Source organism: Coturnix japonica, chromosome 4, assembly GCF_001577835.2.
Source record: "Coturnix japonica isolate 7356 chromosome 4, Coturnix japonica 2.1, whole genome shotgun sequence".
Taxonomy (NCBI): domain Eukaryota; kingdom Metazoa; phylum Chordata; class Aves; order Galliformes; family Phasianidae; genus Coturnix; species Coturnix japonica.
In genome coordinates, this window is record NC_029519.1 from 56,972,353 (window position 1) to 56,989,638 (window position 17,286).

General features: G+C 38.1%; 1 protein-coding gene across 4 annotated transcripts in view; it reads right to left on the reverse strand.

The window, feature by feature from the left end:
• The window catches only part of ZDHHC2 (zinc finger DHHC-type palmitoyltransferase 2), a 30,772-nt gene that overhangs the window by 11,966 nt on the left and 1,520 nt on the right, over nt 1–17,286 (reverse strand). For 3 of the 4 annotated variants that reach the window (XM_015862345.2, XM_015862344.2, XM_015862342.2), the window contains exons 2-5: nt 7,830–7,856; nt 4,692–4,786; nt 1,471–1,591; nt 498–567 (exon numbers count right to left, since the gene is read on the reverse strand). In XM_015862345.2, the coding sequence (XP_015717831.1) occupies nt 498–567; nt 1,471–1,591; nt 4,692–4,786; nt 7,830–7,851 (308 nt within the window). In that variant the 5' untranslated portion in view covers nt 7,852–7,856. The remainder of the gene's footprint in view (nt 1–497; nt 568–1,470; nt 1,592–4,691; nt 4,787–7,829; nt 7,857–17,286) is intronic. The other variant, XM_015862343.2, reaches the window with a different exon arrangement.

Below are 17,286 nucleotides of genomic sequence, written 5' to 3' on the forward strand. Positions count from 1 at the left end.
AGACTTTGGGGGCAATATGGAGGTGAGCTTCCTTCCACACTGTATGAACAAAAACTTTTTACTGCTGCTTCAGTTAGAAATGGGGGCTGTTTGGTTATCTCTGGTAAGATGTAAATGACACCGTGATTAGACTGAGATGAGTATTAGTTTTTATTCAGATTCTAACAAAACAAAATACTAATTTTAATCAGCTACTTTTGGTTGCATTCTTAAGGAGGGCTCCTTGTTTATGATTGTCATCCATTAATTACATGGTGTGTAAGATCACATAATCCAATTTGGCATCAAGAAGTCATCAAATGAATCAGACTTTACTACGTGCTTCCTCAGTAATAACTTAAAAAATAAACCTGAAAAACAAAAATCAAATCTTCACTGATGAATCATTAAACCTGTAAAATCTAAGAATAAAAAACAAAAGCTTCCGCATGTAAAATTCTGCATCAAAATAAAAAGCCATTACTCAGGAAAGCTACACATTTAAAGTGTTTTCTTACTTGTCACAGACAGAACAGTGATGGCAACGGTCTGGCTTTACGAGGTGGCATCTGTCACAGTATCTGATTGCTAAAGAAAGAAGTTGCAAGATTAGATCTTAATCTACAGATGCACAGTTTGTTTCCTGAGAGCTCTGCTGAGCTGTGGTCTCAGGAAAGTGCTGCAGTGAGATCAGAAGAACTTGCAAACCTCAAAGCATCCTTTAGGTTCTGCAATGCTGAATCTAGCAGAGCGAAGCCAAAACGCCTTTTTTGCAGTCTCTTAACTATGCCTGACAGGGTTTTTGTTGTTGCTGTTGGTTTTCAAAAAAACCTCACCTAAGTGGTACAAGCCAACCAACCATTCAAACCCATAAAATACTTTCTACAACCACACCATAACACAATTCCAGACTGTCCAACAAACAAAGCCATTTTAAGCTATTCTAACAGCTTTAATTTATTCTATGAGATTATCTTCTGTAATTGCTCAGCTAATAAACATTCACAAGCTTACAGTATCTTTAGGCTCAAACATTAACAAATTTACAGTATCATTTTTTCTTGCAGTGAACAGCCATCAAGTAAAACAGAAACTGTTTCTTTCTGTGAACTAATTACATACCTGCACCAGTTAATGATTAATTTGTTACTATTATTATTTTCTAACTCATGAACAAAGAAATTAAATCAATGCAGTTCAAACAGCTCCACCTGTAGTTTGTTAGTATTACAAGCTATTGGCTAATTCCAGTTTGCAAACATTCAGCAAGGCACTGTCAGTCCCCCATTAAATGAGAAACAGCGGTTTGCTTTCCAACACTTTTCACTGAATGAATAAAACTGCACAGAATGACATTTACATTGTTAGGTCAGATTGTTTATGAGCTATGAAAAGAACTTCTTCTGTACCATCCAAATCCCTTTAAATTAATTCAGGCAGCCAAGCACATGATGACACCTGCCTTTCATGGTCTCCTGAACACCTATTTACCTCCAGACATTGTCCGTGTGTAGATGGGAAGATCCTTGGCTGCTCGCCGCAATACTTCTTGCTGGGATTCACCTCTTGGCTCCCTTTCTAGGGATTCTTTGTCCGAGTATGACAGGTGAAACTGAAATAATTTTTAAAACCAAAGACAAAAAATTAGGAGACTTCAAGTACCCATAGAGATGCAAAAAGAAACATTCATTAAAATAAAGATAGATTAGCAGCATGTACAAGGTACTACAGCAAATAACTCATTGTTCCTAGGAGCATTAATTGAGTTGATAGCATTTTCTGACTAATCACTGAAGCAAGACAAAATTAAAATTATTTCAGATCTGGTATAGATGTAATGCTGAATGCTTCCAGAAGTATTAAGAGACACTCATCAAGGGCAGGATCAAGAGCTAGCAAAATAAATTTAATTACCAGTCCTTTGAAAAGTAGTTAACCTACTTCCATTATACCAAACATTAGATAATGAATATAAGCTAGGGATGACTTTAACTGAAAGAAAATATGCTGCTAGCAATACCAGAAAAGAAAGCTGAATTTCTTCCCAGGTTTCTGGCATTTTCCCTTTTTCACTCTGTCACTGGAGAGTGGCTATTCTCTTAATGGATGTGTTAGGATGTGGTTTTACCTCAGCCTAGCTGGGAACAGGGAAGAGCTGGGTATCCTGCATGGCAGAATCTCAATCTCAACACCTTCTGCATGAAACTGTCACTGCTGGAAACAGCAAGGACAAACATATCTCTGCTGAGAGGGTACAAATACTGAAAGAGATGTAAATAAAAGAGATGAAATAGTGTAGCCCAAATTTGCTGTACTTCTAGGTCCTCTGCAACACATCATACACATTCTTGAAATGGGCAGATCCAGAAGTCCTTGGTATCACTAGCATTTATGTCTACAGAAAGGCTTAAGAGTTAGTCACTATAGTAACACAATTTTTTTTCCCCCTAAAATGAAAGTAGTGCATGTAAAGCCAAGGGAGCAGAAAAAAAATAGAGGTAGAAACCCATTTTCACTTCCATAGAGGAGGTATCACTCTACCTTCCTGATGATATCATGGTCTTCCAGTAGAAGCTAGTGGCTCATATTTTAGCCCGAGCTTCTCACATCACCTTTCATTTTTAAGTAGCAAGAATGCACTCCTGTTGCTAGCATCTAAATTGATTTTAATTGGGTGACAAAAGATTTCTCACTACAGAAACTCACTTCATTAGACCTTTGTTTTTATGGCTTCTGTTTTGAAGAACATAAAGCTCCATAATTTTGTACTATTTCTCAGAGTAGTCTGCAAAACCTGCCTGGAAGCCATCTTCCTTCCCACAGCCACACAATACCTGCATACAGCTGGTGCATGCAGGCAAGGAATGGCACGGTCTGACCTGAAGCACTTAAGGTAGCACAGTACTGTGTGTGTTTGAAGCGTTACTCTGGGCAACTATCTCTAATACGGGAGGGATAAGGATAACGCACTGAACTTCAGAAGTGTCAGGTTAACAATATTTTCAATTACAAGCCACAGCGCTGATACTTTAACACCTTTTTTGTATCTGTAACATTTGAAATAAACTTAAAAAGCAGCATGCAGGCTGTGTGGTTTACAACAGCTGCTGTATTCATGAGAACAAAACTCAAAAGCCTTGCTCTCATTTTAGTCCTCAAATGAGTACTTGCTTTAGCTGACAGATAAGATGGATGGGTACCCACTTGCATGTACAGACTTTATCCCATAAACCGAAAGCCAAACAGTAACTTAACATCACAAAACATGCTAATTAATTTTTAAAATATTGCCCAGTGGATTAGCAAAACGACATGGAACAACACGAGATGTCACTTTGTCAGCAACACCGTGTAAATTGAAAGAACACAAAAACATCACACATTGCTTTCCATTACCTGGCTTCACTGCTTTTAATATGCTATTTGAAGTGCTTGAGTAGCATTTTGTGTTGGCTTTCAAATATCAGCATCATTACTGAGGATTTGTTATGATGTTCTGGAAATCTTTATGTGACATCAGATCAGTGACTTGAAAAGCATTCTGATTTACCACCACAGTCACCATGCACATATTTTGTGACATAATCACTAAATGAAATTAAAGTTATTAATTAAAGTTATTTCCCTGCTCTCTGCTCCAAGGTGTAGAAAAGACTGCAGTGTGAAATTCAAGACATCAGTTGCTTTGAATCATCTACCTGTCTTCACAACTAGGTCTGTTTTTAGTGAATGAAAATCATTCAGATAGTAACTTCTGCAAAAAGAACCACAGAAATCACAAGCTGCTTATATCACATTGGCACAATAGCTGTAGAAGATAAAGCTATGAGTCCATCCCAAGAGAAGTATTGGCTTTGTGGGCATTTCAAACTCCAAACAACCATAAGATGCTTCCTCTTGGCCAAGAGGTTCTGTGGCACGTCCTGAGGAAACTGAGGTGGCTGCATTGAGGCAGGATGGAGGATGTCAAATGCTTGTTTTGGTTGTACCAAGCTGCATGGGGAATAACTTCATTAAGACTATCAAGATTTTATTATTATTATTTAGGTAAAATCAACTACACAGAGCTAAAAGAAACTGCCTTGAGGATATATGACTTTGAACATAATTGGTGCCTTAACGTTCTTCAAGACAATTAGATCTTTCTCATCAAACACATCTATAGCAACTGGACTTTGATTTGGGGATATCAACCTTAGACCTTTCTTCTATGCAGACCTTTCTATACTTCTTGCTTCATCAGCCGTGGCTTCCCACCATCAGCTTACCAGACTGGGTGCTCGTGCCACAATCAAATTCCTTCATTTCCAAGCAGATATGGTAGTAGTTTGCATTTAAGGGACAACTGACAGGCAACTCAAAATGTGTCTTAAGCACACAGGAATCATACAGGGCCCTGTAGAGATTTAAACTGCTAGTTCAAATAACACTTTTAAAATTCTTTTATTTTTTTTAACTGAAGGAATTTTTCTTCTTCTTAATATAATAAATACTATCTCATTCTAAAAATTAATTCAAATATCTTTAACATTTAGAGGTGTATTTTTATTTTTATTTGTTATGATGCTCTTTGCAATCTGACTTATTCCTGATAAGAAGCTGTAATTACTGTCATGAAAAACCACATGAGATCAGAGATTAAGTTATTCAAATGCTACAAAATCAGTCACTCAACTAAGCTATTTCAGAAATGAAAGTTAAGTTTATCTTACTTCTTTTGAAGGATTCATTGGTAGAGTAAAGATTGTTTTCCAATATGACCAGACGAACAGCATGAAAAATATGTGGTAAGCGACCAGGCACACAACTAAAATCAAAAAGGAACAGAATTAATACCAACAGACCAGTGATATTTTAGTATTTGCAGACAGATACAATACATACCACAGGTATTTGCTTTAACGGATGTAAATACAGAGGCTCTGCAAAAGCTCTGCAACAGATATACTGCACTGCAACTTTATGTGAGACGAATACAGACTGCATGGGGAAAGGCATTATGCAGGCTACACGTATTTCAGAAGTTTGATGGGAGCTGTTAACAGCCTAGTACCAAGCAAGCACTCTCTCTTTACACATTGGTTAAATCCCACTTAATTGACTCAGGTCCACACTCTGTTTCATAAACTATGTGGTAATTATAGATACCTAAACAAGAAGGTGTTATAACATCTAAACAGCTGGAGTGAAAGGAGACTTAGTGTGCATGTGATAGCTGAATATTAACCAAAACTGGTCAACATGTTTTGCTAGATATTTTTTAGATTCAGTCTTTTACAAACAGCCATGCTGCCCCTCCAGGTTCTTTAATTTAAAGTGCTCACTACTTTATATTCTTCTCAGCAAGTGATGTATTCAGGGATTTACTTAAAGCAAAAACAAAAAAAAAACCCAAACCAAAAAAAACCCACAGAAGCCAGGCAACATTTACAATGCTGGTCTGTTTTATAATAACAGAATGTAACGTTCACTGCTCAAAAGCTCTCACTGTTCAAAAGGCATTATCTACCAATCATTCTGCACATTACCACAGGAAGTCACCAGCAATGCCATCAATTCACTACAATGAATGCTAAATCCAAAACGTGTTCTCTGATGTACTTGCTCTAGTATACAACAAAGAACATTTTCTTCAGTTCTTCTTCCTTGGGTAAATCACTTGCAATTAAAGGCCAGACAGGACCATAGCAGTGCAATATACTTCCCCATTGTACAAATGAATTCAGATTATACAGAACATTGGGTTACATGGATTCTACAGCTGTCACATTATTTATGCAGCTGCTGTAAACTCCTAAGGTCCTCAAAAGACACCACAAAGGGAAACCTGTGCACTTTCACTACAATCTGAAATACGGTCCCCAGATTTGTAGCCTACATATGTACGGCTATTCAGCATTAGAGAATTTTCCATATTGTATATGTGATGCTGTATATAACTGAAGGAAAAGCAGCGCTGAATGCTCTAGTAGTAGTTTGCCTCCAGAATACTCTTGAATATATATTTCTGGTACCAATGTTTTATAATTCAAAAGAAGTGGCAACATGGTAAATATTTACTCTCATTCACTAGACAGTTACAAAAATAAGAAACAAAAGCCAACAAAATCTGAAGAGCAACACTGCACAATGCCATATGTCCTACTTATAAAAAGAAAAAAATCTCATCAGCATAAGTAAAGAATAAATCTGGAACCCACAACAACCACAACATCCTAGATTACACTAAATAATTATTTCACTACTGTACAAGCATCTGTCAGAAACAGGCCATATTTTTAGCAGAACTTTAAAAATCAATTCTAAAAACCCCCATTTCTCTCAATTGAAATCAGTATCATTTAAAACAGTATATTCATGGTATAAAATGAGAGCAATGCAGGGCATTCCATCAATCTGGTACACTGTGCATTTACTAATCTTTGTCTGTACTTCATTGTTGCAAGAATGATAACTGCAATTAGTATCTTTTTCAAACATATGAATTAAAAATAGCCTAAAGACATTATTCCCTTTAATGTCTGCGCAAGACCCAAGCACCTCAGTTCTCCAACACAGCTTAGATCCTGATCAATCACTTTTCCCAGTTCACTCAGCACCCTATTCCCCACGCTGCAATGGAGCCTAGTCTAACCCACTGCAACTACAGAACTCAGGCAGAAATACTTCCATTTTACACTCTTCCTTTAGAACAAACAAACAACAACAGCTACAACAAAATGATAAAACAAACAAATAAAAAAAGGGAACATTGTACCCTTCACATGATTTTTTAGCCCACTTAAAAATAGCTCATGTTGCCTGGAAGGTTACAACACTATAATACAGAGCAATCCACACCTACCCAGCTCTCACTTCAGAAAACTCTACAGGCCAGGTGAAATTATTCCCCAGGTTTTGAGCAGCTAAAAGTATTTGCTTAATTTAAATTTTAATTAACATTAAATTTAATGTTTTCCAATGTCTTTTTCTGACAATTCTAACTTGCTTCACAAGCAAGACCTAACAACACACGGGCCTTTGGTTTTTATGGTAAGGAGCAGCAAGAAGCTGGAGCTGTCTCAAAGTCTGCAGGTGCTGAAGTTTGTGGGTACGCGCTTGTAAAACCACACATGAAGAAGATCACTGAACAGGGAAAAAAAAAAAGAGTTTGTTGTTTCAAGCAAATACTTCTTTATTAGCAAAAACCTGTACTAAGTGAGGGAGTCAAATGACTTAGCCTGCTGGAGCTACACAAGGATAAGCAGCACACCATGTACCTCATAGCCTCTATTCTCCTCCTCTACAAGCTCTATGGCCCCACACTTTGCAGTTCCAAGTTGCAATATAGCTTTAAAATAGCACCTCAAAAAACAGTCTCAATGACTGTGGGTAGGAGCTCCAGTGATAGCTGGCAGTTTTATTAATTTCTAGAAGGGCTACATATCTTAAGGGTTCTGTTCATTCAAAGATACTGGCTAAAATGAAGCTAAAGGAAAAAAGATAAAAATCACCTCTAATTTACATTATGTTGTACCCTGCACAAACACTGCTCATTTTCAGGAGCCTTCATTTTACATGTGCTTTCCCTGCTGTGAATTTAAAATAAAAAGTTGTTCAAAACAGAATATGACAATTATTTTAGTAGCTTCCTCAAAAAGACAGTAAAAAGAGTAAGAAGTTCTTTTTCTCATCTCTATTTTGAACGGCAAAAGCAGTAGCAGAATAGCAAAGGGAGCTGAGGAACATTAAAAAAAATAAACAGAAAAATTCATTTAAAGCTGACTAGATGTGCATCTCAATTTATTGGAAAACTATTATATTTCCCTGATATATGAATTCCACTTATAAACAGCTAACAAAAATCTTACCTTTTTCTCCAATGTTTGTCATTGTTACTGAAAATGAGAAAGAAAGAGTAGAAATTATGTTTAAATAGCAAATAACATAACTTGTTTTTCAGCTGAAAAGGAAAGAATCATCATCAAATGATACAGCTTAAGACCACATACTATCACACTTTTACAGGGCAGTTGTATACATTTATAAAAAATATGGGTAAATAGCTAATACCAAATTTAATTAGTTCCATAGCACCTCCTTTTATCCAAAGCTGCCTAAGTTTAGCCCAAGAGAAGCCATCTCTGAAGAGCAGTTATTTCCTTAGCTGTTGTTCATCAAGTTAAGTATTACAGTCTTTTTAATGTTCATTACTTACAAAAGTTCTGTTTTTGAGGATGAGGTTTCAGACTCCAGAACTGGTTTTGTCAGTGATACCTCAGATCTCCAAGGCAGAAAAATCGAAATGGACCACAATCAGAATGTTGCCCTCAGCTTTAAGCCCACCAAAACAAACAAGCTGCAAGACCAGGGAAGAGCCTCCTGGCTGGTAGGACTGGATCTCTTTTCCTCTGAGTAGAGGTTGCATGAGGTGCACTTGGCACTTCAGCACTGGGAAAGTATGGCTCTGGGAGGACCCAACCCTCCCTTTAGGGAGGCATCAAGGAGATGGAGCTGGGCTAATGTAATAGTGTTTGGTTAAGGACAAGAAATACTGGCCATATATTAAAATGAGAGGATCAGACTTGATGCAAGGAAAAGCTTCCCCATCACGAGAACAGTTAACTGGTAAAGCAAGCTGGCCAGAGATGCAGTGCAATCTCCACATTTGGAGACTGGATACAAACTTAAACAACCCTAGCTTGATCTCACATTTAACCCTGCTTTGACAAGGGGTTTGGACTAGATGGGCTAAATTATTCCAGGTCTATTAAAATGGATATTTGACTATAAATCAACTAAAACAAGCACCTACCTAACCTGAGTGAAAACAGTAAATAACCATGTTTATAGAGTTCCTTCAGAAGTCAGGAAGACACCACAGAAGTTGTGAATTATAAAGAAAACTCTAGTTTGTCCACAATCTTCTGACTTTGCTAATTGATAGCACAGATTGATAAACTAGATATCAATCCAGATAACTGCTAGAAAGAAGCTGAGGGAACCTACACACACAACTCTAAGAAGCAGAAATGATGCAGGATAAGGATGTACAAAAACTACTAAAACTTTAAATTAATAATTGTCCACAAGAAGTAACTGAAAGGTGTCTTTAGAGCTAATACATTAATTAAAGAGCACTGGAGCTCTCAAATTAGGGCAGAAAGCCAGTTCACAAATGTGGATTTTCTTCCTCTACTTGGTGAGGATTCTGAACACCTTCACCACCAGACCATCACAGTCTGTAATGGAAATTTTGCTAGTCTTCTCAGAATAACTACTCTTTGCCAGCAAAAAAAGCCTTAGCCAGGCATGCAGTGCAGAAGCTATAATTTCAAACTAAAGTTAATTCAACCAACCTCTGTATTATTTTTCCTCCTAACAAGGGAATGGCTTAGAGCACTGTTGAGAGTGCTTGTCACCACCCTTTCCTCCAAAGGCAATACATTTTATCCAAAGTTAAGTTGTTTGAGACTTATTTTCTGAACACTGAATTAACATCAGACAAGCACATTCTTTTCATCAGCACATCCTCATCCTTAAAGTAGCACAGCTGATGGTGACCAATTACAATTATTGATTAAGGACAGAGAGACTTTGAATGCTGATGGTCCATCCGCTGTCAATAAAAACTCTCTGCATGCATGCAAGTAAGGGACCATCTCATCTGACAAATTCAAATTTAGTAATTTCTTTCTCACTGCAAGCCTACAGCTTTTCAAAATTTCTGTACACTTCCCAGATTAAATACACTCTTCAGAGTCTGCATCTGCTCAGTGGAACATCTTTTCAGCTTCTGCGGTATCTAGCCTGGAAGCCTAGTACTTCCGACAGCAGCTGCAGACAACAAAAGACTAAAACATTAAGTGCCCACAGGTGACTGAGAACCAGCTTTTTGAACACATCAATCACTATCCTCTCTCTGACCCACTGGTAAAGCTCAGAGTTATCCTATGCACTCCCAAGTTGCCTCCATAGTGCAAGATCGAAGTAGAAGGGTGAACTCTGGAGAGCAGCCACCAATGTTCCACTTCACTAACCTTTATCTCTACTAACATCACAATGGCTGTTTACAAGGGGTCTGACTGAATGGTTGTGCAAACATCTCCTCTGACAGTGATGCAGAGGAACATGCGAGATATCCAACAACCTGCCACTTTTCACAGAGCAAACTATTACTCCTGTTTGCATCTTTTTAAATCACCTTTAAGAAACGCTCCCTGAAGGAAGCATAAAGTCACAGGAAAGTAATGAACAGGTATCTGCAGTAACACAGGATCAGAGATGAAATAAGATTTGCTATAATTCTGTTTTCCCCCACATATGAGGGAATTAACCATCAGAAAAATGAACAGCCCTTACAAATCAAACTTCTCTTTAAATCTCTTGTGAAAAACTATTTTTATAGGATGACTGCAATACAAAATCTTAGGGTAACTACAAGATGTCCATAATTCTAACAATCATGCTATTTATGTGCAGGGAACAATCATTTCCTAACAAGAAGAAACTGACTAATTTTCAAATTGAACAAAGAAATGTTTGTTATTTTCCCCCACCTTCTAAGTAGCACCCTTGATGTATTCATGAAAAAAATCATTCACTATTTTTTCAGTAAATACAGTGATCTGGCTTTGCAATACTATTCAACAGTATTTGATTATATAGTCTTTTGTGAATCATTTATACTACACTTTCTGGTGGTTTCCTCACATCTCTCTTCCTAGAGGTTATATTCACTGCTGGTAGTGCACAAAAAAGTAGGTCAGACCATGCATGGTCATTAATAAATATGAGCTTAACTGCTGCACATTCACTTAGTGGTAGTCAAATAGCGTAGAAATAATAAGCATAGAAATAATAAGCATAGAAAGTACCTACATCTGCAATGACCAAAAATAAGCACCAAGGACATGCCAAGCCCAATTGAGAAGCAATTTTTACAATTTCAGAGGAAGCAGGATGAATTCCTTTGAAATAGAAGTGGTATGGCAGTTTCCATATTTTCAGAGCCAGAGGTAATTGTAAACTCATGACCTGTCTTCAAGTAGTCAGTAAAAAGTTACAGCTCTGCTCATCTGCGATACTGCAGGGCCAGCCTCATTAGCAATTAGCCTTCCGCTGCTATGCTGCCAGGATGCCATTTACGGTTCAGTACCAGCAGACTATCACATAATTAGAGCCTCTCTGTTTCATTACACAGCCCACAGACGGTGCTCATCAGCATCAGGGAGCAGGCTGGAATATACGTGGGATGTTGGCCAAAGTAGATGCCAACTTCTAGCACCAGAAGCCTTGCTTCTTGCATGCCAACCTCCAAGACTCATCACACTCAGTCGTCTACACTGCTGAATACATTGTCTGCGCTTGCAAAAAAGTAACAGCGGACTGAAGACAGAATGCTACGTCACAGAAATTTAAAAAAAAAAAAAACAAAACAAATTTAAAAAAAAAAAAAAAGAGGAAAACAATCAGATGGAGAGAACTCAGAAAAGCCTGAAGAATTCATCCCCTGTTAGCTGAGAAAGGTTTTCAAACATTAGGAATGCTACCTTGATAGCCAAGTTATCTTAGACCTGCCTAGTATATCTCCTTTATCAAAGAACCACAGTCTGGTTGAGTTCAGAGTGGACCTCAGAGAACCTCTCCTTCAGCCAGGACATTCAGAGCAGGGTGCCCAGGCCCATATCCAGGGGGCTTAAGTGGAGACTCCAAAGTCTCTGGGCAACTTATGCCAGCGCTCTGGCATTCTCACCATAAAGACTTTTTTTTAACAACCAAATTAGTTTGCTATGAAGAAGATACCACATTGCTGGGCACAGAGACTTGCTGTTTGTCACAACATGGCCTTAGTGAGTTTGCTTCCACAGGACTGAAGATACCCAGAGAGTACCTAAGCCTCAGGACTTCAGGCATAGAGCAGGCTGGGATGAGATGGAAAATGACCAGCAAAATGGCCTATGACTAACTGAAACAGGTTCAGTCACACAACTGTAAGACAGAGTGACTAAGGCTGCTAGATTCTACAAATTGTTTGTAAAAGGTTTACCCATGCATGCTCCCTTTAACTCTGCCAGCTTACTTTGCAGTGGGTCAGGCTTTAGCACAGCATTAGGACTAGATTTCCCATATCTTAAAACATGGATCATTTTCTCTAGAAATCTTTTATCCTCACTCATGGAAAAATTAAGCGAGTGTCCATCTCCAGGTAGCTACATACAGGGAAAGGCATCTTGCTAAGACAAAGCCCAAAAGATCTTGGAAAATAAAAACTAATGTTAAAAAAATAAAACAAAAGCATCAGCTTTTCAGCATTAAATCTACCCTGATTTCTAAACCCCAAATCAAAGTTCCTGACCAGCGAATGTAATGGATTAAAATAAATAAACAAATTGAAGAAAGCAACAAATAAATCTTTAAGTTTAAAATCTTGCTTCCACATCTGATGTACATCTTCAATCTATTTAAGACTTTGGAATGGGAATACGGGATAGGTTTAAATCTGAGACTCCACAGCCACACCTACAAATAGTTGTTTCTCTCAAACTTTTACATAATTTAACACCCTGGACCTGATTCACAAAACTGAGCATGAGTTTTATCTTTATAGCACATTTGAAGCAGTAAAACACTGGTCTATAGATGCAGTTTAACTCTCATAAAAATGTTTTACTGTTGTGACAAAAATTGTATCCTTGTCTGAAAAAAATAAAAATAAATAAATAAATAAGTCAGTGTCAGTAATACAAACTACTGCTCTTCTAGACAGAGCAGTGAACTGCATTGATTCAGACTGACAAGGGAGGGAAGATTCAGCCACCAGTGCTTCATTAAAGGGCAAAAGCAGCAGAACAGTTCCTGGGAGATTTAAGGTCAGCTTAAGCAGTCCTTAATAATCTGCACATTTGGATTTGGCAGTATTTGTGAATGTGTTGGTAGACTCATTTTAACCCCTAGCACTGCGCCCATCAAACTACATCAATGCCCTCTACTCAGCAGTCAGCTGCTATTTGACAGTCTCTTAGGAAAGGTCAACAGAAATACTACTTGCAAACTGAGTATGTCGCAGAACAGACCTCACCTTTCCCCTCCATAGACTTCTTATTTACTTTCTAAGCTACAAAGAATACCTGAAGACTACTCCTAAAGATTTAGTATGATCAGATTTGTTTATTTTTTTTTATAGCAGAGAAAGAATACACACATACCAGTGAATACATCTACACAACATGATATGTGTCAAACAGTGTTACATCTTCAACCAAAGACACGATCCTATCTGATAATTGTATCTCCATCACAGTCCTAAGATTTTCAATTTATAGCCACGGTTTAACCTGCAAGGCACAAAAACTAGAGGTAGTACAGCAGGCACTACAGGAGATGAAATATCAGTCTTAACTTATGCAGAATTCAACTCCATTTCAGAAGTGGAATTTATCAAATTAAAGATGGAAAACACATGGGAAGTGTGCTGGCTAAAATCCAGGAGCCAGTTTTACTTCAGCAAGTTTTTAAACTTTCCTAAAAGTAATCAGAGATCTCAGGAGAGAAAAAAAAAAACAAAAAAACCAACAACAAAAAAGCAGTGTTTGCAAAACACAGTATATATATACAGTGTGCTTTGACCAAAATCCTCTGCTACCTTAGCAGCAAATGTTCAGATGGGGTATCTGTCAACAATCAACCACATTACAACATCCATGTATTTCTATAGCAAAGCGTAAGCAGTAGATGATTGCAAGACTTGAGCAGTAAGTACCACAAATCCTTTGATCCGTTTGGAGAACATATGGAGCAAAGAGCTCAAATCCAGATGACTAAGTCTTGGGCCCCCAATTTTGTCCTTTCTTTTTGCTGCTCCTGATCTGCTGATGACACCGTGCCATGCCTCTAGGGAACGCATTAATTCTGCCTCTAAATTGTGAAAATTAAGAACCTTTTTATCCCACCATAATTCCATTCCACTGACATTGCATTCAGTCAGAAACCTCCATTCAGCACTAACCAGCCTGGTCCTCCATCCATTACCCAACCACTGACATCTTTAGCAGCTGAGCTCTGTATCATGTTTTTCTGTTCCATACTGCAGGTTGGGGTTGGGCAGAGCATAGTTTCATACTCAGATCCAAAATCCTAGGTTGAAGCTTATGAGCTCTCCTGGCTGGACTGCTAACATCTTGTTACCTCCCCCTTCAGCCTTGCTGAAGTCACATACACTATCCCAAATCAGCCAAGCCATTAGCCAGGTGGGAATACTTCTTCCCCCTCCCTTCACTGAATAAAAATGAATAAATTTTATTTAATGAACTCCCTTCATTAAATAAAAAAGTGCACTGCTCATTTCTATGCTCTCTGGCACATGGGTTTACCTCCATTAGTTACAAATTCAGACTGTATTTCAAGACAAGATTAACTGACTAAGAGCATTATCCTTCAGATTAAAATCAATACCATGTAAAAATGGATCAGAGCTGAATACATGAAACCAACATGTGCACAACTGGACAACGATTTCATCAGCACAATCTCTGTGACAGATGTTTTTGATGACAATATTCCACATTTTCCTTCTTACGCAGAACTTCAAATCACAACCTGTAGGGAAAAAAAAAATCTCTATACACCAACAGGAACATCTCTGACAAACAACTGTCAGAAGCAGAATAACTATAGGCTCTGCCTCACCCAAAGCACAGAGCGGATAATTGCTCAAAGCCCCTCATAGTTCTACTAATGGGAGTTAGAGATGCACTAAAGGAGAAAGAGTGGAAAAAAATATTTTCTTTGCATAGGCAGAATTTACTAGATCCAAAATGCAATTTCTGAGTGTGGACATATAAATGAAGAAGATGGGGGAAGACTCAATTTGCAGTTCATGCTGTTTTTCCAGGTAACTTAAGTTGATATTTCACTGGGTTTGCTATCAAAATTGAATGTACTAATTGTACATGGCCTGTAATTTCTCTTTTTTAAAGCTTATCACTCTTTATTATGTTTATAAATCTCTTTAGTTCTATATTTATGCATGTCCAGATGTACACAGAAAAATGGCAGGAGTTAGAAGAAGGTGAGATATCACCAGGTACTTCATATATATTGTAACCAAGCAACATTTTGCATTCACTTTATCTCTAGGTGTGAGAATCTGTGAGAATATTCTTATGGAACAAAATAATTTGACGAGTTGTGGTATCTCACACAAAACTTCATCTGATTTAACCAAAAGCTACAAATTAATCATAAGCTCAACAAATCCTGGATTAAAACCTACCTTCTACAGCATGCAGACTTTTCCAGTACATAGATAGGGGTGGTTTCAAGCTATTGAAAGTCTGTAAGTATTTTCTCATTCCTAAAAATAAGTAGTCATTTCAACACTTGAATTTCTCATCTCTTTCTTCAGAACTGCATACTACTGGATGCATGCTTCCACCACCTTGAAAAAATAATATTACCCTGCATATTTGTATGCAGTGCCATGATTCGTCATGTTGACATGGCTTTTCAGCTGAGACATTTGCCTTGTATTATGTTGATTCTGAAAATGGCATTGATGTAGCATTCATCTTCAGGGCTCACACATAGGTATGCCTCACTCCTTCATGGAGAAATTACTCAAGATATCAACTGACCATTACATCAAAACAAAAAGAAAGCCCCATTTTACTTAAGTGTAATGCTGGTCCTAGAAACAGGTCTATCTATGCTATTCAGGAAAAATTAGAGACTGCTGTAAAGAAAGAAAGTTTCCAGTACAATGCATGTTTCCTTCCACACACATCGGTGTTCTATCCAGCCCTTCAGTGATGACTTCGCATCCTGCTCCAAAGTGACACACAGAGACACAGTAAGCAGCAGTATTGTTCTTTAAGTCTATAAGGAATAGCATTTCTCACATACTGTGTTACAGATCCTTTGAAAATAAACTTATTTTGCTTTTAACCCACTTCCAGCTTTGCAACTATTAAAAACAGACTCAGCTGTGTGTGTAATTCTTGTATTCCATGGCTAGCAGGAGAGGATAAATACTTGCTAGTATTCAGGAAATTTCTCCTTTATCTTAAAGGTAAAATCAGGTCAAAGTTCTCAATTCCCTTCTTCCCCACCATGATTTCTAAAGCTATATCATTACTCTTCACTCCTGTCCCCCCACCCACTTCTAAAATATTATTCAATGCTGTTAACTATCATCCCTAACTGTCTTAATGATGAAAAGAAACATCTTAAGGAACTTTTTTTTTCCTTTTAAAATGTAAACGTTTTCCTTCAATACAGACAAAACTGCAAAAACATCCAAACCACTCATTGAAACTCTGATCACTAAAAGCTCAAAGAAACCACTGACACGTGCAGTGCTGCTTGCTGAGACCTGCTGCACAATGGTTGATGCTGTCTGCTGTACATTGTGTTGTTGTTTGCAGTGGGGACAGCAAGTCACAATCAAATCAGCATTACACACATCCCCTGAGTCGGCAGCGTTGCAGGAACAGAGGATGAGTGGAACAGACAGGCTGGCTTCAAAGGCCTGAAAAGCTTACAGTCCTCTCCTGCTGCTGGCTTTCGTTCTCAGAGCTGTTAGCTATTCCGTCTGTTGTTTACACTAAATATTCATTAGTGAGACAAGACACAAGTTTGTTTTGTCTTAATATGCCAAAAATGAGGAAAAACATCCAGATACTGATAGGAGATGGAATTAATGCTAGTCACAGGCAACTGCTATGCTGAATTCCAACACTGGTAAGACACAAGAGATGGACAGGAAAGATTTAGAAAGAAAACTTAAAGAAATGCCTTTGCCCACTGAAAGGGCTTCTGTGCTCACAGCTTTCCGCATTAGAGTTCCTCTCTCCCTTTCCTCCCATCTAAAGCCTTTTGCTCTGAGGGGTTAAGAGCTTACATACCATAGCTTACAGTAAGTTTTAAGCCAAGTCTACTGTCTATGCATCAGTGACAGTGTGCACTGGGATAGATGTTGACTATAGGGTCACTGCCTCCTGATGCATCCAACCCTCCTGCTGCCACCTGACAGCCCATCAACCAGGGGCAGAACAACACTTCCTCACACTACAATGGGCCCTTTGCTCCTCTTGTCAGGATGCAGTACTCAAATCCCAGTCCTTAGCTGAAGAGCTTAAAGAACTTAAAACTCGAAAGAGCTGCTGCTTAAGACTAACACAATATTTTAGTACATTCTGGAACAGGCAGCACAGGGAGGTGGTGAAGTCACTATCCCTGGAAGTGTTCAAGAAACGTGGAGATGTGGCATAGAGGGACATGATTAGTGCACACAGGATGAAGGGCTGATAGTTGGACTGGATGATCTTA